The sequence below is a fragment of the Coffea arabica genome, chromosome 1e (genome assembly GCF_036785885.1).
Source record: "Coffea arabica cultivar ET-39 chromosome 1e, Coffea Arabica ET-39 HiFi, whole genome shotgun sequence".
Taxonomy (NCBI): Eukaryota; Viridiplantae; Streptophyta; class Magnoliopsida; order Gentianales; family Rubiaceae; genus Coffea; species Coffea arabica.
In genome coordinates this window covers 6,482,600-6,504,265 of record NC_092311.1, presented here as the reverse complement: position 1 = coordinate 6,504,265, position 21,666 = coordinate 6,482,600, and the positions used below count along the sequence as shown (strand labels likewise).

Here is a 21,666-nt window from a genome sequence, read left to right as displayed (position 1 = left end):
TTTCCAAATTTTGTTGTCCACAACTCTAAATTTGGGGTAAATTTTGCTACAATCCCTTGTACGAAAAAATAGAAATAGTAGTGTCAAAGCAGGGGTGAACTTCTAGTTTGAGCAGGGGCGGGGCTATGTTGGCTCCAAGGATTGCAATTGTACCCCCTGACTTATGAAAAAGTATAGATTAAGTTTAAAAAAAAAGGTCTATATTTTTTATTATTGTCTTGCTCTTGCCCCCTGAATTTTCATAATATTCAATCTATCTCCACAGTTGCCCCTCCAAAAGCATTGAATTTTCAAATTGCCCTCACCAATTCTACAATGGAACTTTAAAATAAAACATATTATAAGATGCTATTCTTATTTCTTTTTATAAACCTCTTTTATTGTGTAAATTTTGTTTGATTAACATTGAACTTCTCTCATATGGTTAGTCACATGAATTGCTTGCAAACCTAATATTCATTTGATGGTTTTAATGTATTCCATTATTAGCTTATTAGAATGTGCATCTTGTAGTTTTATGGGTAATATTAACAATTGGACAATTCTATACCCTTAGATGAACTAATAAATATAGGACACAACAATTCTATATTTTTTATTATTGTCTCGCTCTTTCCCCCTGAATTTTCATGATATTCAATCTATCTCCACAATTGCCCTTCCAAAAAAAAAAAGGATAAATAGCAACTAACAACTAATCCATCATTATGCATTATCTTAATCTAAAATAGAGAACCAGCCAAGATGGCCTGAGCTCGGGTCTTCTTTGACCACGTTGACACTAATTGTATAGTAAAAAAAATAGGGAGCCTCTCACAAAGATGAGAGCCTCTCTCTCTAGTAGAGTTTTCCCTCCTCACTGTAGGAGCAAAAAATTTTGAACTTTTGAAACTAGGAAACTGTTGCAAGTTTTTCAAGCGTCAAAAGCAGATCTAAACTTTTAACTCTTTCTGAACTTTCTTAAATTCCCAAAACCAGTTCTCCTTACAAACACTTAGGGTCTGTTTGGAAGGTGAGTTTTTTGGATGTTTGTATAAAACTTTACTGTAAATCACCGTAGAAGTTGTAGAAAAACTTTTGTAAGATAAAAAACTTTTTTTTCTTTCTTTTTCTTTTTTCTTTTTTTTCTTTTTTTTTTCTTTTCCTTCCTCCCTTCCCCTTCCCCCTCCCCTGTTCCCTCTCCCGAACTCTGCAAACACATACAAACTTTTTTTTTTTTTGCTTTTCTCCTCTCCCCCTCCCTCTCCCTCCCCCACCATCCCTTTCCTCCCCCCCTCTGCCCACCATCCCTTTCCTCCCCTCTCCCCCGCCACCCCTCCCCTCTCCCTCTCCTCTCCCCTCCCCCTCGTACACCGACGCCAGAGGAAGGCCGGCCATGGATTTTTATTTTTATTTTTAGCTTTTTCTCCTCCCCTCTTCCCCTCTCTCCCTCCCCCTCCCTTAGCTGCGATCTGCGACCAAACCGCAAAGATCCCCTCCCCCAATTCCCTTTGCGACCAGATCGCAACTAGCGAGAGGGGGAGGGTGGCGGGGGAGGGAGAGGGGAAGAGGGGAAAGGGTGGGGAGAGGGAGAGGGACAGAAAAAAAAACTTTTGAGGTGACCGGTGCCGGAATAGGTGGCCGGCGCCGGGAGAGGTGGTGGAGGTGGTGGCTGGCGTGGTGGGTTGGGTGAGGGAGGAAAAAGAAGAAAAGTTGAAGGGAAATTTTTTCTGTATTAGATTTTTGAAGTGTGTAGGTAAAAAACTTTGAGAAATTTTTTGGGATTCCTGTAGCAAAAGTTGTTAAAAAACTAGTTTTATACAAACTTGCTAAAAAAACTACACTTCCAAACAGGCCCTTAGACAAATAGATCCAAGGTAAAGCAAACAACAAGAATTTTGTCGGTGGTGGGCCTTTACAAGTAGGAGAAAGCATTAACTCTGTCTGAAGCTGGGGGAGCACTACAACACAGTGGAGTAAAACTGCTAGATGGGGAAAGTAAACCTTTCTGCCTGCTCTCTTATATCGGAATAACCAGTGCGGTACCATTTATTGCTTTAAAATATCTGAAAAAAAGAAAAAAAAAAAAAAGCTCTCTTCTGAAACTCTTTCCACTTAGTTCAAGTGAGTTGGTCGGGTCTTGTCTTGTGCTCTTTCTGTTTGCCTTGTATTTTTGGATCTAATATCTGAATGTGTTGTGAATGAGGAGGTCATCACCCCCCCCGACTCTGCAGGTATAATCTAGCTTTGCATTGAAAACCTTCAGTGATTGTACTGGAAACACCCACAGAGTAGCTCCATGGCTGACTCTCTGCACAGAACATTTCAAAAATTTGATCTGGGGGAGAGGGAAACAGAAGCTATAGATCTGAGTTGGGGAGATGTGGAAGTAGGTATGGAGGAGTGGAGGCTCAGCTTAGTGGGACGAAGAATGGGAGACAAGATTGCAAACTTCACAGGAGTGAAAAACTTCACAAATCATGTATGGGGATACCCTAGGAACCTGAGGGTAACAAAGTTAGGTCCGAATATATTTCAGTTTAACTTTGAGGAGGAACATGATAAAGAAAGGGCTCTGAATGGCAGACCATGCGTACTAGACAACCAGCTCCTTGTCTTAAAACCATGGAGTGAAGGAATAGAGAAGGATCCAGAAATGTTTAGCACATCATATATGTGGGTCCAGGTATGGCACCTCCCAATCCATTGGCTATGTCGAGCAGCAGGGTTTAAAATTGGGGAAGTGTTTCACTTTGTCAAAGAGGTTATTATACCCTCAGGAGGAGGAAAAGAAGGAAAGCACATGAAAATCTTGGCGGAGATAGACATCTCCTAACCTCTCATAAGAGGGCTGCCAGTCAAGCACAATAGGGTGGAAGTGTGGGCAGAATTTAAATACGAGAAATGCCCGGATTTTTGCTATAGGTGCGGTGTGATTGGACATAGTGATAAAACATGTACCTTTGAGGAAAAGACTGGAATCACTTTGAGGGAGGTCAATATTGAGCATAACATTTCCCATGAGAGCCCCAGTGGGAGAAAAGATACCAGCTCGAGTAACACTAACACAAAACAAATGACAAGAGCTGGTACCTCTGAACGATGGGAAAGAAGGGAGCCAACCAGGAAAAGCCAGGAAAGAACAGCAGAACCCTCAATATAGGGGCATGCAGGAAAAAGGACAAAATGGAATAATGAAAGGAGATAACAAGGAGCAAATGGATGAAGGGAGGAAAATGGTACAGAAAGAAAATATGGGGGAAAAGGAAAATGGAAAGGAGGATGGATAGGGAATGGAAGATCATATGCAAATCCCTTCTAACACATACCCAAAGGATAGAAAAGGGGTAAAGGAAATTGATAAAGGTGAGAAAATGTGGATAGATGAGAATGAAGGGGAGAAAAGGAAAGTGCTGGAGAGTCCACTAAGAGGAAATAAGGAAGATGAGAGTAGAACAGAAGGGAAGGACAAGAGATAGGATAGGATGTGGTACATAATGAAAATGCTGGAATGGGAAGGAAAACTAGAATACTCAAAGGAAACACAAGAGCGAGAAGAGAACCTCTACAAAGATAAGTGTGAAACAAAAGGAGTTCAGTGTGAACAGGGAAGGACAAAGCTACTAAAAAAGGAGGTAAACCTTGAAACATTGCTAAGGCTGACGGACGCAATCCCTGACGGGCTTCCAAAATATTAATGAAGGTTGGGGTGTGGAACCGTCGAGGTGCAGGGAGCCCCTTGACAGTTCCCCAACTCAAGGAGGTAATACATCTTCACTCCCCTGGAGTTTTATTTCTGTGTGAAACAAAAAATCAAAAAAAGTTTATGGAAAATGTAAAAAAGAAGTTAAATTTTGACGAAAGTGCATAGTAGACTCAGTAGGCAAATCTGGAGGGTTAGCATTGTTTTGGAAACACTATCAAGATAATAGAGACTGTGATAGAACGCCAATTTAGCATTAATTTTGTTATAATTTCCTTTTCTTATTAGATTGGATATTGTATTAATGGACATATTTTGTTTGAATTTTATGTTTAGGGGATGTTTAGCCAATTAGAGAAGGGAAGTGCAGAAATAGCAGTTTTTAGAAGATTTTCCTCCAAGTAGGTGTGGACACGTGAGAAGACATCAATCAAGTCCGAAGTGCACGGAATTCTATGCAGGGCAATATCCTAATCCAAGTGGGAGTCGTCATCATAGCCGGAATATGATATTATCTGCCAAGTTTCTAATTAGTAATTGGGTTGGTTTAGGAGACTTTTAAGCGTTTAAGTACCTATCTTTTAGGAAGTTAGTTTTCCTATAGTAGGAGATTTTTTTTGGAGCCAATTACTACGGATTGTGAGGGAGAAAGTTCGATGTGTTTTAGAAAGCTAGAAAATAGGAAGAGCAAAAGCCGGATTCCGCGTGATTACTACTCGGCCAAGGAATAAGAAAAGGAGAGGACGGCAGCCACTTGGCTCTCTTCTCCTCTGAGTAGTTCTTCTATTGTCAAACATTGATGCAATTTCCTTCAGTGGAATTGCGTGTGTTACTCTCAATGAGGATGAACTAATCACCCACTTCTAGTCAAGGAGACAATTGAAGATTTGGTTCAACAATAACTGTGAGATCTAAATTGTTTTAACTATTTCCTTCATTTATTAGTATTTGTATGCTTTCTGCCTTTAAGTGTCATAGCTATTGTGTATGATTGAATAGTGCACATTATTTAATTATTCACGTAGTTAATTTGCTAATTGGGGGTAGTTGAATCCATAATTGTTCGATTACTTCCATCCCGGTAGCAACTGGCATAATTGGATTTATATCAGGAAAACATACGATCTAATTTAAACAAACCCTCATAGCGTGTTTGTTAGTTAAGATTGGATTTTTCTAGTTCTTAATGCAATCCAGAAATTAAATTCTATATTCTTACCTAGGGTTATTTCTAGGTTAGAGAAATAGTTAACGGTCGTACCTTGACTATCGAAAAAGTAAGGAAAGACTGGTTGTTTATCGCGTGTATGACAGTTATAACCAATCTATTAATAATTGTTGGAATTATATTTGAATCGATGATCAGTTGCATGAACCATTTCTGAAGTATACCCTTGGCTAGAGCTTCTCCAATTATTTCTCTTAATTAATTATTTTTCGCATTTAATTTGTTTAGTTAGTGATTCTTTAGCATCTAATTCTCAAAACCCTCGTTTGTCTTGGCTTAAAAAGAAATGAACTTTTCCCCAATACCTGAGAAGACGACCCTACTTGCCACTATCTACTAGTTATAATTTCGTCAATTAGTCAATTATGGTATATCGGATTAAGCACACTCTTCGGAACCAAGGTGAATCAAGTAACCCATTGCACATCTAGAGTCTCTGCTCCAGTACCTGAAATTGATTATTGACTGCTTTTGATAGTAGTTAGGTTTTTATTATTATTGCACAGGCACGACACCTGTCAAATTGAGCTTTCTAGTTTCTACATTGTTGCTCGTATTCTGGATATAGAGGCAAGATGTGAATGAAATTTTATTGGAATATATGCCAGTACGGATAATGGAAAACGAAGAATGCAGTGGAGAGAGTTAGAGAGTAAAATGAACAAATGGGGTGAGAAATGGATCAGAGCAGGAGCTTTTAATGATATCCTATCAAATGGGGAGAAGTGGGGGGGAAAGACAAAGACCTGAGAGCAGCTTTGCTGATTTTAGGTGGCTAGGTAATGGGAATAATCTAGTAGATATAGGATATGAAGGAAAGCCTTGGACTTGGAGTTCACATTGGGATGGTTACGAGATAAGACAAAGACTAGATAGAGTTCTAGCAAATCAGGAATGGTGTCAAAAGTTCGAAACAACAAAGTGCATGCATATAGAAAAAGAGGCATCTGACCATAGTATGATTATGATAGACACAATGCCAAGGAGAAGGAAGGCAGGAGGAAGGTTTTATTTTGATAAAAGATGGGCTCAAAACTAGCACATCCAGGAACTAATCAGCAGAGCCTGGGATGAACCCTAAAAAAGAAAAAAAATGTTCAGATTGACAAGGAAGGTAAAGAGTTGTAAAACAACTCTGATAGAATGGAGTAAGGAGAATAAGACCAATTTTGGGAAAGAGATCAAGTCTTTAAAGTAGCAGATCCTGGCAGCCAAGAATGGTGAGTATGAAAAGAACAAGGGGCTTATTGCTGATTTGAAACTGAAGCTAAGTCAGGCTTACAAACAAGAGGAGCTGTATTGGGCACAAAAAGCAAGATGCCACTACAACAAAAATGGCCTTTCCTGACATGTCTATAAGGACACTTGTTGGTTTGTGTTGTTATAGCAAACGTATCATGACACTTATTAATAAACTCAATAATATGTACTATAATTTTTTTATTTTAGCATGATATAAAAGTAATATTGTGCCTTTAGACTACCTATCATGACACTCGAAAAAATGTGAGATGAAAAAAAAAAGAAAGAAAACGACATCGTTTATTTTGGCTCCAAAACACTTGGTAAAGTACTCTGAAGTTTCATTTTGCCGGCAAAAGGATTTGGTGAAAATTTTATTCTTCTCATCTCTCTCACCTCTTCACATACAACCATTTTCATCTTTACGGGCCTCAACTTTAAATCCATCGGCTAAGACATCTGGAAGGGCAGGCAGGGAGTAAAATTAGAAGATCGGAGCTGTACATTGGAAAAGTTGGAAGATACCTCAGGCGCGCATATGTTGTTCCAAAATCGAAGTGGTAAACACAATGAAGCTCTGTTGCCCAAATCCTGTTCGATAAAATGTCAATTCCTCCCTGTTTTTTATTTTTTTCTGTGAATCTCCTTTAATGTTAGCTAAGAATGTTGCAGAATCCATCAGTTGAATGAAATCAGATTTATACTACATTGCAACTGTAACAAACTGTTAGTGGAAGCTACCATTTTTCAGGGTCGGTATATGCAGCTATGCACCTCTCATTTTTTTAATCTTAATTAGCAAAACCAACCAATTCCATTTAGAGAATGGTATTTCCGGTAAGGATATGTGGAGAGTGCATTGGTGGATTCTGAAGAAGAAAAAAAGGATGTGTGCTGCATTTGTTGGTTTATCAGAAAGTAATCATTGTCGTATATAAAATCTATTAAGATATCCTCATCAACTACTGAATGCATGCCCTCCCATTGCTTCCACTTGCCCTGGTCCCCAAAGTTTTCATCTTTTTAAGGGTGGCCCGGCATTCTATTAAAAAATGATGGTACCTCTATGACTACACTGCACTTTCATTTCAGAAGACTTAGGTTTTTGGTTAGATGATTAGATAACTTGGCATTTCCTCATGCTAAGAGTACTTTCAGAGCAAAATCTGACTCGTGCCTTTAGCATTTTAAGAAGTTTAATAGAAAACTATGAACTAATCTGGAATTATTAGCACAATGAATCCAAGGTAGCTAGGTTAATAACATGTACAAAATCTTGATCATTATACATTTGCTAATTTGCCAGTAATGATCAGTCAATAGATACAGAAGTGACAAAAAAGATATTAGTGTTGTAGAGGTGACCTTTGCTGCCTTTTGGCTTTGCCACAAAGGTGGTCCTCCGGCTAAGTGCATATTTCACCCAACGCTATCACTTATATGACTATTACTTTTTTCTATGTTAAATTCTATGTAATACTTGCATCTTTATAGCTTTTTTCTGTTTTAAATTGTATGTGTAATCAGTACGCGAGTTGCTTGAAATATATAGTATAACAGTTGTACTAATTGTCTTCTGCACTTGATCAGTCTATTATAGTGCAAATTTTGAGCCCAAAAAAGGTGACTTTTAGATTAATAAGACAGAGACATGGATGCACTTGGGTTGAAGTTTTTTGACATGTTCATAAGGATCTTCATGGGCAGGATTAGAAGCTAGGGGACTTTTCTGTCATTCGTTTTTTTCAATTACCTATGCCATCAGTTGCATGCCTTTCTAAAGAGATGACTTATAAAATTAATCACTACACACCAGAGATGTATGTATACTTTGATGGAAATTTAGTAAAATTCTTGAATTTCACCTTTCGTCTTCACGCTCATGTGTTTGTTTATCCGTTGACATTTCAGATTGACCTTAGGAATTTTGCGAAGACGCGAGCGCAGGAGTTGGTACAAAGAGCTTTGTTCTGTTATTAGGTAAATAAAATAGCTTCCAAAGAGCTTGCAAATTCTGTTTTTACTGATTGTTGAGAAATTTTGCATTTTGTTGATTTCCTTTATTTGCTAGCTGCTTGATTTAGTAGACTATAAATTCTTGAACTTGAAATTAGGGACTTGTAAGCCACGACCTGAGTTTAAAAAGTAGGCTATTGGAAGCTCATTGGAGGACATTTATTTATATTAAAAGTATGGATAAAAGTTGGATGGATTTTCCAAGAACAAGTGAAAAGTACGAGACAGGACTTCAAATGTTTCTAAACTTCGCAATTTCTAGATCAAGTTGTGACGGAATGATTTTGTGTCCTTGCAAAGATTGCGGCATGGGTGTTTGTGTGACTAAAATGGAAGCATATGATCATTTGAAAGTGGTAGGATTTATCAAGGGTTATAATAATTGGATAGCACATGGAGAACTTTCAAACTACAATGAAGCCACATCTAATTCTAAAAATACATCAATTGGGGTTTCAAATGGGACTAATGACATGCAAGACTTGGTCCATGATGTATTTGGGATACCACATGGAACAAATGAATTGAATAGAGAAGGGGACATTCCTGTTTCAGAGGCTGAAAAATTTTACAAATTGATTGATGATTTTCAACAGGATTTGTACAATGGTTGCAAAAATTTCTCGAAGTTGTCTTTCATTATTCGTTTGCTTCACCTAAAATGCCTTGGTAAGATGAGTAACAAGATTTTTAATATGATTGTTGAGCTGTTGAGAGAAGCATTTCCGGAGGCCATGACTAATTTGCCTTCTTCTTACTATGAGGCTGAGAAATTGACGAATACATTGGGATTGGGTTATGAAAAGATCGATGCATGTCCTAATGATTGTTCTGTTTATTGGGGTAGTGCTGAAAAAAGAACTTCATGTGAAACATGTAACGAGCTTAGGTGGGTTGTTTCAGAAAATGATCCAACTAGGGAAAAAAGGAAAATTCCTCAAAAATTGTTGTGGCATTTTCCCTTAAAACCTGGATTACAAAGACTATTTATGTCTTCTAAAATTGCATCTCAAATGAGATGGCATGAGGAAAAACGTACAAAAGATGGTTGTATGAGACATCCAGCTGATTCTCCAGCTTGGCAAACTTTTGACCATCTACATCCAGAATTTGCTAAGGATTGTCGAAATGTTAGATTGGGGTTGGCATCTGACGGGTTTAATCTAGCTGATTCTCCAGCTTGGCAAACTTTTGACCATCTACATCCAAAATTTGCTCAGGATTGTCGAAATGTTAGATTGGGGTTGGCATCTGACGGGTTTAATCCATTCAACAACATGAGTTCTACACACAGTACTTGGCCTGTGGTTTTAATACCATATAACTTACCTCCGTGGATGTGTATGAAGCAACCGTATTTCATGTTGTCCTTGTTAATACCCGGACCATCCTCTCCTGGGAATAATATTGATGTTTATCTACAGCCTCTAGTTAAAGAACTAACCGAATTGTGGGATTTTGGCATTCAAACTTATGATGCATCCCAAAAAGAAAATTTACAACTGCATGCGGCTCTATTGTGGACCATTAGTGATTTTCCTGGATATACAATGTTATCTGGGTGGAGCACTAAAGGTGAATATGCTTGTCCTGTTTGTCACAAGTTCACTTATGCACGACGGTTGACTCATAGTTTCAAATATTGCTATATGGGTCATCGAAGATTCTTAGATAGTAAATATAAATTTAGAAAGCAAGTCCAATTCTTTGATGGCACCGAAGAATATGGAAAGCAACCACCTTTGCAAACTGGGGATATGATTGTGAGTGAATTGGGAGACTTGCAAATTAAATTTGAAAAACTTGTGAAAGGTAATCCGAATCTGCCTTTTAATTGGAAAAAGAGGAATATTTTCTTTGACTTGCCATATTGGAAAGATAATGTCTTAAGACACAATCTTGACTTCATGCACATTGAGAAAAATGTTTGTGAAAACATTTGGGGGACATTGCTGGATATTGAGGATAAAGCAAAGGACCATTATAATTCTCGCTGTGATTTGAGAGAAATGGGAATAAGAAAAGAGCTGCATTCCATTGAGACAGAACCTGGAAATGTGTACTTACCTCTATCTTTCTTTGCAATGGATAAAAAACAGAAAACTATGTTTTGCAATGTGCTAAAAAAGGTGAAAGTTTCAGATGGTTATGTAGCTAACGTCTCAAGATGCGTTCGAGTAAAACCACCAAGAATTTCAGGGCTTAAAAGTCATGATTATCATACCCTAATGCGGCAATTGATGCCTATAGCTTTGAGAAAGACTTTGCCAAAATCAGTGCGCTATCCTTTGATTCGATTGAGTAGATACTTCAGGCAGCTTTGTTCTAAAGTTATTTGTCCTCAAGATGTGGTTCGTTTGGAAAGTGAAATTGCCGTTATACTCTGCGATCTTGAGAAATGCTTCCCACCAACCTTCTTCGATGTCATGGTGCATTTAGTTGTTCATTTGGCAACTGAAGTGAAATTAGGTGGCCCGGTGCATTATCATTGGATGTATCTCGTTGAGAGGTACTGCTTGTAATTCTCATTATGTCTTAAATGTTTATCACTCGATTTTGCTTTCTTTGATTTGTGGAACTAATTAGAGAGTTTGGAATGATGATACTTTAGGTACTTAGGAACATTAAAATCTTATGTTCGAAATAAAAGTAGGCCTGAAGGTTCGATTGCTCAAGGCTACTTGGTAGAAGAATGCATTAACTTTTGTTCATTGTATCTTGCGGACTATGTTGAGACAAAATTCAATCGTCCAAATAGAAATGAAGAAATACATAAGGAAATTGAAGATGGTTTAGATATATTCTGTGAATCAGGACATCCTTTGGGGAGGGGCAAGCCAACAGTCTTTGATGCTCATATCTTGAGTAAAGCACATCAGTATATTTTATTTAACTGTGATGCTATCACACCTTACATAGAGTAAGTTCAACTACAACTTGATGCATTAAAATTTTATTGTAGAATTGAATGTATGATTACAATATTGACTCATGTACTTCTAGGCAACATCGTAGATTGATAGAAGAAGAACATCCTCAAGTTCCACAACACCTAAAAGAGTGCTTGCACAGCAAAAATTTTGCTTGTTGGTTTGCTGAACATGTAAGTAAAATTCTGAATATTAAGTACAATTTGAATTGTAGGACTTCAAAAATAGTTTCATCTTCCTTTTTTTTTACAGATTGACAAGTTAGAACTTCCTCAAAATGTTTCGGTGTTGAGAGACTTGAGGTTCCTTGCTAAAGATCCAGATGTTGTTGGAATCCAACATGATAGGTACGTTGTTAATGGATTTCGGTTTCACACCAACGAAGTTGAGAAGAAAAGAAAAAACGCAGAATAGTGGTGTTACAGTCAATGCAACAACATCCAGTTTTGCAAGTATAAGGGATCAAAATCCAGTTTTGAGTGAACTAGTTTACTTCGGCGTCTTGAAAAATATGATTGAAGTAATTTACGGAGGTCGTCGGGTGGTGTTATTCGAATGTGATTGGATATCAAATGGTTCGAGAATGAAACAAGATGCTGATGGGTTTACTTTAGTCAATTTTGCAAACGTGAGGCCTCATGTTGAGCCATTTATACTCGCTTCACAAGCATCACAAGTTTTATATGTGGAAGATCCAACTGATAAGGATTGGCAAGTGGTTATCTCTACCACTGCAAGAGCTGGATATAACATGGGCACAACCATGGATGTTGAGACATATTTGCAAAGTGATGTTGGCAATCCTGTTGCTGAGAATGAAAATGAGGAAATTAGTTGGGTTCGTGAGGATGGACTTGGGATTGAAGTTGATTTGTCCCAATATAATCTGATTTAGAATCTTTTATAGCTTTAAAGCTTACTGGCCATATTCTTCTCTATTTCAAATGCTAGGCCGAGGCTTTATTTCCTTTTGTCGATGGGTTTTGCATTTTTTTTTGTATTTTACTAATATGACCGACATTCTTAGTTTTGAAGGCCACTGTCAAAAACTGTGAGGTTTAATGTGCTGAAGATGATTCCAGCAGGCGACTCCTGGGGTATTAGTTAAAACTTGTGTATTAGTTTGCCTCTTCAAGGCTTAAATTTTTTATACTCCCATGGACCAGTCTTATTCATAAAAATGGTATTGGAATGATTTTTCTTTTAATGGCATGAGAACAATTGGCAACTGAGGCTATGATTTGGGGAGAACAATTGGCAACGTACGGAATTGCAACTCATGGTGTTTATTCAAGCATCTGCCATACACCATACATGGCCTAAATTCTAGTCTTGGTTATTATTTTTGATAATAAGAATAATCATTTCTTTGTTTTGTTGTTTAAACTTTTGAGTGGAAGATATAATGCAATTTTTGCAAATCAATTCAGACCAAACATAAAACAACCCAACTTTTCAAGGAACCCATTACTAGTTTTAAGAGCCCAATGGGCTGGATAAATACTGGTCATTATTTTATAAGCAATTCCATTAATTGTAAGCTATAATATTAATCTAGTGAATCATTATATTATGGCCAATTCTTTTTCCCAATAACCGAGGTCTAATTTTTGATCAATAGAAATATTTTGAAACTTTAATCTATAAATTTCTAAAATTATTTTTTAAAATTATTTTTTAAACCAATAACGATACAAAAAGTTAATTCCGATAGAGCTTTCTGGTCCAACTGATCTTTGATCGAATGTAATCGGTTTAGTCGAAATTTTGGATTATCCATCAAAGTGACTGGAGGCACGATCGAACCAATCAAGCATGATCGGATCGATCAAACCGATCATACTGATCAAACGTTGTTATTGCACATTCTGTATCCTCCATAACTAATCTTTGATTGAAGGTTGTTCAGTTTAATTGAATTTTTGGATTAACCATTAAACAAGACTAGAGACACGATCGAACTGATCAAACCGATCATTCCGAACTTGGATTGTTATTGCATATTATGTCCACTCCATAACTGATATTTGATCGAGTTTAATCGGTTTAGTCGAAATTTTGGATTAACCGCCCAACTTTGAATATATATATATATATATATGTTCAATCAATGCTTTGTAATTGTTTAACAGCTTCTAATTGACACAAAGTTGAACGGCAATTGCTTTGGAATTGAAAACATTGAATATATATATATGTATATATATATGTTCAATCAATGCGTTGTAAGTGTAAGCCTAAGGTTTATCAGTGAAAAGTTCAATTTTAAGATCTTGTAAGTGTTTAACAGCTTCTAATTAACACAAAGTTGAACGGCAATTGCTTTGGAATTGAAAACATTGAATATATATATATGTTCAATCAATTCTAATCCCAATGTTTATCAGTGGAAAGTTCATGTATTCACAAGTTAATTTTCTTGTTCCATAAACTAATTCGATCCTTCTAATGGCTTGTTAGACTACAAGCCGTACATAACTGCTAGCAGCATAAAATAAATTGAGTACCGAAAACATTTTGATTAAAAAATGTTTTTTGTTAGCTTCTCAAAATTTTTAATTATTTTTATATTTTTAGTTGTTATATAGCTTTAACAAAATTTTAGTTGTTATATTATATTGTATATAGCTTTAACAAAATTTTTACCCTTTATATTTTTAGTTGTTATATTATATTGTATATAACTTTAACCAAATTTTTATTTGTTATATTTTTAGTTGTTATATAGCTTTAACAAATTTTTAGTTGTTATATTGTATTGTATATAGCTTTAACAAAATTTTTAGCCTTTATATTTTTAGTTGTTATATTATATTGTATATAGCTTTAACCAAATTTTTATTTGTTATATTTTTAGTTGTTATATAGTTTTAACAAATTTTTTAGTTGTTATATTGTATTGTATATAGCTTTAACAAAATTTTTAGCCTTTATATTTTTAGTTGTTATATTATATTGTATATAACTTTAACCAAATTTTTAGTTGTTATATTATATTGTATATAGCTTTAACAAAATTTTTAGCCTTTATAGTTTTAGTTGTTATATTATATTGTATATAACTTTAACCAAATTTTTAGTTGTTATATTATATTGTATATAGCTTTAACAAAATTTTTAGCCTTTATATTTTTAGTTATTATATTATATTGTATATAACTTTAACCAAATTTTTAGTTGTTATATAGTTTTAACAAAATTTTGCCCAAACACACAAAAATCGTCATTAGTAGCGCGGCAAATTGAAAAATTCAAAAGGCTTGACTAATTTACTTTGGCGTCATTAGTACCGCCAATATTTCAGACATCTTCTCCCTCTCTCGTTGTCCTCTCTCTCTCTGTTTCAAGCTCACACCACCAATTTGGGTTAACCCGTCCACGAACTCGCGCCCATTTGGGTAACTTTGTTGAGCTCGTACCAGGAAAATCCCTAATTCGGCTGTTGCATTGGCTTGGTGGCAAGAAATCAGAAATTAGGGTTTCAAAGCTTGGGTGGTGGGTGGAATTCAAATCTTGAAGTTTGGGGAAACTGAGAAGTTGGGGATTCAAGCCATAGTTTGAGGTAATTTCAGTATTTTGTGTCTAATTTTGCATTGCATGGTAGACATGTTCTTGTACACCTTCTCCGTTTCTGACAAGCACCTTCTCCGTTTCTGAGAAGCACATTTCTAGGAAGAGTGTGTGCTTTCGGGTGTGGTGGTGGTGTGAAAAATCCAGGGTCTGTGATGACTTGGGGAGGTATTCACCTCTTGCAAGCAGGTGAGCCTGGTCGAATGGAGACTGCTACTGTGAACTGAATGTACAATTTCAACCATCTGCTTTTGGTGGTGGGTTCTGGTTTCAATTGAGTTCTTCATTAACTGGTCCTGTCTGAACATGAATTAATGACCTATATACTTATTACCTTTAGAAAACAATCACTGTGCTACTGAATACGATGGTTTCTGATTTGAGTTGCTTGATAGTGTTTCATTGTTTTTGAGGAATGACAAAGTTCATAAAAATCCTAAACTGTGTCTCATGAATTGTTAATGGTCATCTCGTTATGCACAACACTTGGGTAAAGTATTATACCATTGACTAACCGCCCATGTCCCATGTATGTATTTGCTATCACTTGAGCATGTAGCTTTCATTTAATTTCTAATTAGTTGCTGCATTGAATCGTATATTCTCCATTTGTTTCTTTGTTCTGTTGACAGCTCCATGGTCTTCCCCTGGTTTATTCTTGAAGAATGCCATTTGTTACTTGTCATGCCAGTTTATTGTTCAAGTAGTACTTCTTTATAATAGCATTTGTAAGTTAAAGAAACTATAGGTAGAGTGTTTGCTTCAATAGTACTAGGTAGCCTAAGTTTCAACAGTAAGATAGACTCTTGCAGTAGCATATGGTAGTTAGAACTGTTTGGAACCAAGAAAATTACTTGAAGGCAAATGATTAACTTGCACTATAGAGATGGCCAATTAAGTCATCAGCTGAAATGGTCATATTGGTTGCAGGGTAGTCATTTGTTCCGGCAAAAGATCTTTTATACAACTTCCTTTTCTGTCTTACTAATAATAATGTCCTGTGTGTTTACTCAAACAGCATTTCGTCACAAAGTTACAGAGACATGTTGTCTTCCTTGAGAGATTGGAATAGGAAGTGGTATAAAAGATCCATGGTCTTTTTATCCCAACAACTGAGAACAAAAGTAAAAAAAAAAAAAACATGAAACGAAAAGATGCATCCTAACTAAGGCTTGACATTCAAATGTACAACTGATGAAGAAGATCAATTCTTCCCTCTATTGGCCTACTTGTCATGCCAGTTTATTGTTCAAGTAGTACTTCTTTATAATAGCATTTGTAAGTTAAAGAAACTATAGGTAGAGTGTTTGCTTCAATAAATTTTAAACATTTACATTTGTCCCTTTCTTCACCCAAAAAATATATATATGGTGGTGGGCCTGGTATGAAATAAATGATGAATTATGCAGGTATGGCCCGTAGAGGTCGAAAATGTAAGCGCGCTGCAAATGGATTGAGAGATGAACTAATTGAGCAACCTCCCTCATGTCATGAAACAAGGCAGCAGCCTCCACTTGAAACAAGTCATGAAAATGTAATTGAACAAGTGCAAGGAGAAGTTGCTCGGGCATCTCAATCTCCAATTCAGAATTCTACATTGGGAATAATGCATGAATCAGGTGATCAAGTTACTCAACAAGCTGATGGAGGTTCGCAGTCGCATGAGCAATGCCAGATCTCTCCAATTCAACAATTTCCACTTGGAACAAGGCATGAACCAACTGAAGAAAATCCAAATCAGGATTCTCGAGGTCCACATTCCAGTGACACCACATTTATGTCATGCAACTCGGACAATGCAAGTATTACTAACTGTTTTAAACCAATTCTAGAAGTGCAATTTTATGTTCATAACTTGCACCTTTTTCTTATTTTATACAGGAAAAGAAACTACAAATGATTCAAGTGAAGTACATCAGAAAACCCGAGACCCTACATTTATGAAAGAAATTTGGGGTCGGCCTAAGGAACTTCCACGGATTGAGATTAAACTCGATGACAATGGGATCCCAATAAGTGAGAAAACCTCTTTCTCTGAATTCTTGGGCAGTTTGGCTAGGAATAGTATGTATTGTCCAATAGATGTTGAAAGTTGGCTTAAGATGCCAAGGAAACTTAAAATGGACATGTTAGAAGTGATAAAGGTAATGGTAGCTTTTGTATTATGTATGCTTTGTACAAAAATTATTGTGAAGTTATGTTGATTTTCTTGTTGCTAACTACGTTTCAGGAAAGGTTTGCTTTGCCTATGGGACTGGAAGCTTGGACCTTAAGATCTATTGGCAAAAAGTGGAGAAGCTGGAAGGCAGATTTAAAGGCTACGTATTTTGATCCTGCCATGCCAAATGCTGAAGCTCGGTTTCAAAAGGACATAAGGGTACGGGAAGAGCAATGGATCAAACTTTGGGTTTATTGGAAAAGTGAAGAAGCAAAGGTACAAATCAGCTACAACATTCTTCATAAAGTTGTGTTTATTCAATGCTGCAATCTTGCTTTTGATTTTGAAATTTAGAAACTAAGTGAGAGGAACAAGAAAGCTAGAGGGGAGAAGAAGATGAACCACACAACCGGAAAAAAGTCATTTGCTCATCTTCGGAACCACTTGGTGATACCTCATCAACTTTTTAGTTGCTAATTTTTTTACTCGTACATGTTTCATTATGTTAGCTTGTTTTTTAATTATATGCTAATTGCTAAAACTATAATTAAAACGATTCAATTTCTTATAGGCCAAACAGTTGGGAAGACCTCCTACTAGAGTAGAAATGTTCAATAAGTTTTATACCCATGCCGATGGAACTCCATCAAGTACCATAGTTGCTGAGAATTTGGTAAGGATCTGAGAACACAAGCCTATCAATTCTACCATGGATGTTTTCAGACAGGCTTTTGTAATAACAAGTGTTTTCCTTTATTATGTAGGAAAAAATGACTGAACTGAAAAATCAGCTTCCATCGGATTCGCAAGATCCAGTTGGTTGCAATGATATATTTGCCCAGGTGGTTGGGCAAGACAAACATGGTCATGTTCGCTTGTTTAGTGACGGTGTGAATCCAATGCACTTATGGGAAGACATTCCTAGTCGTAACACATGTTACCATATAAGTGTTCAACAACAGTCAACATTGGTCCGTTTGGAGGAAAGGCTTCAGCGACAAGATGATGAAATAGCCAGCTTGAAGAAAATCGTTTTAGTTCAACATGGAAGGGGCTCTCCAATTGACAGCCCGAGACATCCTTCATCATCATCTAACAATGTGTCAAGCCATGCTCCATCGCGAGCCACGCGACCTATTCGAGTAAGTATTTACAACTTCTAAACTTTTACATTTGTAATGTGGAATTTGACATAAGTTTGATTCTTGTACTTGTTGGATCTTTACTAGGTAGGGAATATGGTTTCACTAAAAAGTTTGTTTGACCCAACAAAAATTATGGCAAAGGGATATTTACGGAGTCTGAATCCATTGGATGAGGTCGCAGGACAAGCTCTTGGGCCAAACTGGTGTGAAATACAGATACAAGTTGCAATGAGTCCACGTGAGCAATTGATTAGACCATATGATTTGCAACAAACGATTCAAGATACACTTGGTGCACCAGTTGCTTGGCCTTGTCATTTGGTGAGATATGCACTTAAATACATTACAAATTTTCTGGAATTTTAATTCTAGTTATGATGATCTAACGATCCTCTTGGTCTTTGTACACAGGTGGAACCAGCTGAAGAATGATAGGGACTTCATGGTTATGCCTGAGGACTCTCAACAAAATGGAAAGTTTGAAAGCTACTTCTACTTCTTTCAACTTGTTAGGGATGAGAGTCTTTTAGTTTGTGCATAAGAAAGTCTTTCAAGTTATTGTAAATGAGAATCTTTCGGTACTGGTTTGGGATTTTAGTACTTGCTTTTAGCACTTGTTTGCAATTTTAGTACTTGCTATGTTTGTACTTGTTATCGACTTTTAATTCAATGAATTATATTTGAGTATCGACTTCTTCTTTTTTACATTGCTATATGCATTCTGCTCTTTGGGATAATTTTACAAGTCCCTTGGGATTCTGGTTGATGGAATGTACAGCAGGGAGGACTAATTGCAGGTTGCTTCCATATAAAAAAAATCAGGGAAAATTCTCCTGGCAATTAAAAGTGTCAGCATAGCTTAGCTTCGAAAAACACTAATAACAAATGGGCATATCGGCCAAAACATTGTAAATTCACATGGCTATGTGTCCTTAAAGCAATATATCCCAACAACTCAAGATACCTTCATAAATTGGATATCCTACTGATCCGCTATTGGTGTCCTAACACTATACAAACACTTTCGATTATCACAAAAAAAGGATTTTGTTGGCAGAGGAAATGATATAGCAGTATGGTTTTCCTGACACATTTAAATGCTGCTAAAGATTTGAGGCTATCTCCACATTGGAAGGGACAACACTCGCTCTGGGTGTGAGGATAGATAAAGTGTCAGGTTAGATTATCTATACTGACACCTTTAAATGACTCTAAAGGCCATTTTTCTTGTAGTGTGCAGATGGCTTCGAGAGGGGGATAAAAACACAGCTTTTTTTTTCATGCAAGGATGCTGACTAGAAGGCAAAGGAATAGATTAACATGCCTACACAATGAAGCTGGGAAATGGTGTGAGGCAGAACAAGAAATTGAAGAGGAAATATGCAGTTTCTACAACAAAGTTTACACATCTTCCCAGCCATCTGACATTGAAGTAGTTACTGAGGGTGTTCCTTGTACAATTACAATGGAGATGAATGCAATGCTGATTAAACCAGTGGATGAAAGGGAAGTGAAGACTGCTTTATTCTCTATGCAACCAAATAAAGCTCCAGATCCTGATGGTATGTCCCCCTTTTTTTCCAAAGATACTGGAATATTTGTAAAAATGGCATTGTAATGGCTGTTCAAAGTTTCCTCGCTGGTGGTCATTTACTTAAAGCTTTGAATGAAACAATTCTGACCCTGATTCCAAAAGTAGAAGCTCCTATCAATTTGTCCCAATATAGGCTTATATCTTTATGTAATGTCATTTATAGAGTCATTGCAAAGTGTTGGCAAACAGACTAAAAAGGTCATTCCTAAATGTATTAGTTATGCCCAATCAGCTTTTGTACCTGATAGACATATCCTTGACAATGTCATTCTAGCCCAGGAAATGGTTCATTTCTTGAAAAATAAGAGAACATGCAGAAATGGTTTTATGACCCTAAAACTTGACCTATAAAAGGCCTACAACAGGGTAGAATAGCAGTTTTTGGGGAGGATAATGATGAAAATGGGATTCTGTCCTATTTGGGTAAAGTGGATTTTAAACTGTGTAACTACTGCATCTTACTCCTTCAATGTTAATGGCTAAAAAGTGGGATATGTAAAACCTTCCAAAGGTATTAGACAGGGAGACCCCTTGTCCCCTTACCTGTTCCTTATCTGTGCTGAGGGGCTTTCAAATTTGATGCACCAAAGAATCAAAAACAAAGTCATAACAGGAGTCAAGGTGGAAAGGGGATGTCCAACCCTATCCCATCTACTTTTTGCTGATGATTTTTATTTTACTGCAAAGCTAGTACCTAGGAAGCTGAACAAATGAAAAGGATGTTTGCTGTCTATGAAAGAGCTTCAGGACAGGCAATCAACTATGAAAAATCTGTTATTTTCTTTAGTGCAAACACAAGCAAAGATCTGAGAAAGACCATATGTGCTGAGTTGGGGAATATGAAGGAAGCTACAGGTGGAAAGTACTTAGGACTACCTATGCTGATAAAGAGATCCAAGCAACAAGTATTTTGCCATATCAAATACAAGGTGAAAGAAAAATTGCAAGGATGGAAGAGGAATCTATTAAGCCCAGCAGGAAAGGAGGTTCTTATCAAATCTATGGCAATGGCACTCCCTACCTACACCATGTCCTGTTTCAAACTCCCTAAAGTGCTGTGTAAGGATACAAGCAAGATGATAGCCAAATGCTTGTGGGGTAGTGGAGAAAGTGAAAGGAAGATACATTGGACTAGTTGGAAAAAGATGCCTCAGGTGAAAGGTAGGGGTGGGCTGGGGTTTAGAGATCTGGAGAAATTCAATGAAGCACTCTTGGCCAAGCAGCTCTGGAGAATGCTCACAAAACCAAATCTACTTGCAAACAAGGTGATGAAGGCCAATTATTTAACAAGAGCACAAAGCTGGGGTAACGACCCCCCAAAAGCAGTTTCTTGTATATGGAAAAGTATAAAGGGGACTAGGAAACTGTTGAACAAAGGGATAGAGAAGAAAGTACGAGATGGAAAAACCATTGATATCTGGCAAGACAACTGGATACTAGGTAGTGCGGATGGAAGGATAAAAACTAGAAGGGATCCGGATTGCACAATCAGTAAAGTAGATGAACTGATGACAGATGAAGAATGGAGCCAGGAAATACTAAACAGATGGTTTATAGCAGTGGATATCCAAAAGATCAGGGCTATTCCTATAAGCATAACAGGCTGCCCAGATAGAATGTATTGGAGATACACCAAATCAGGTCCATTTACTATGAAGTCAGGCTATGATGCAGCAATGGAAGAAGTCCAGAAATAACAGATGGGAAGGATGGACAAGGATGCAGCAAGCACGAGTTATGACCAAAAGAATTCAAACACCTGGAAGGGTGTGTGGACCCTACAGATGAAACACAAACTCAAACATTTCATCTGGAGGTGCCTACATCACAGCCTGCCAGTGAATGAACAAATAAACAAGAGAACAGGAAAAGGCGGCCCAGTGTGTAGATGTTGTGGGGAAGAAGTGGAGACACTATAACATATGCTATTCTTCTACAACAATGCTGAAACCACCTGGAAGCTAGCACCACTACAATGGGACAGGTTGAAGGATATGAGGAGTAATTTTGTAAAATGGTGGGAAGGGATATTAGGAGCCAAAAAGAGGGAACAAGGACAGGAGCCATAACACTAACTGTAAATATCCTGTGGCAAATATGG

The 21,666-nt window shown here is 37.0% G+C and overlaps 1 protein-coding gene across 1 annotated transcript; it reads left to right on the top strand.

The window, feature by feature from the left end:
* The first annotated feature begins 8,476 nt into the window (after window positions 1-8,476).
* On the top strand, window positions 8,477-11,993 carry LOC140015819 (uncharacterized). Its single transcript, XM_072068648.1, has 5 exons — window positions 8,477-10,677; window positions 10,780-11,088; window positions 11,172-11,271; window positions 11,351-11,445; window positions 11,543-11,993. The coding sequence occupies exons 1-5, from the start codon at window positions 8,477-8,479 to the stop codon at window positions 11,991-11,993; spliced, it is 3,156 nt and encodes a 1,051-aa protein (XP_071924749.1).
* The last annotated feature ends 9,673 nt before the right edge of the window (window positions 11,994-21,666 follow it).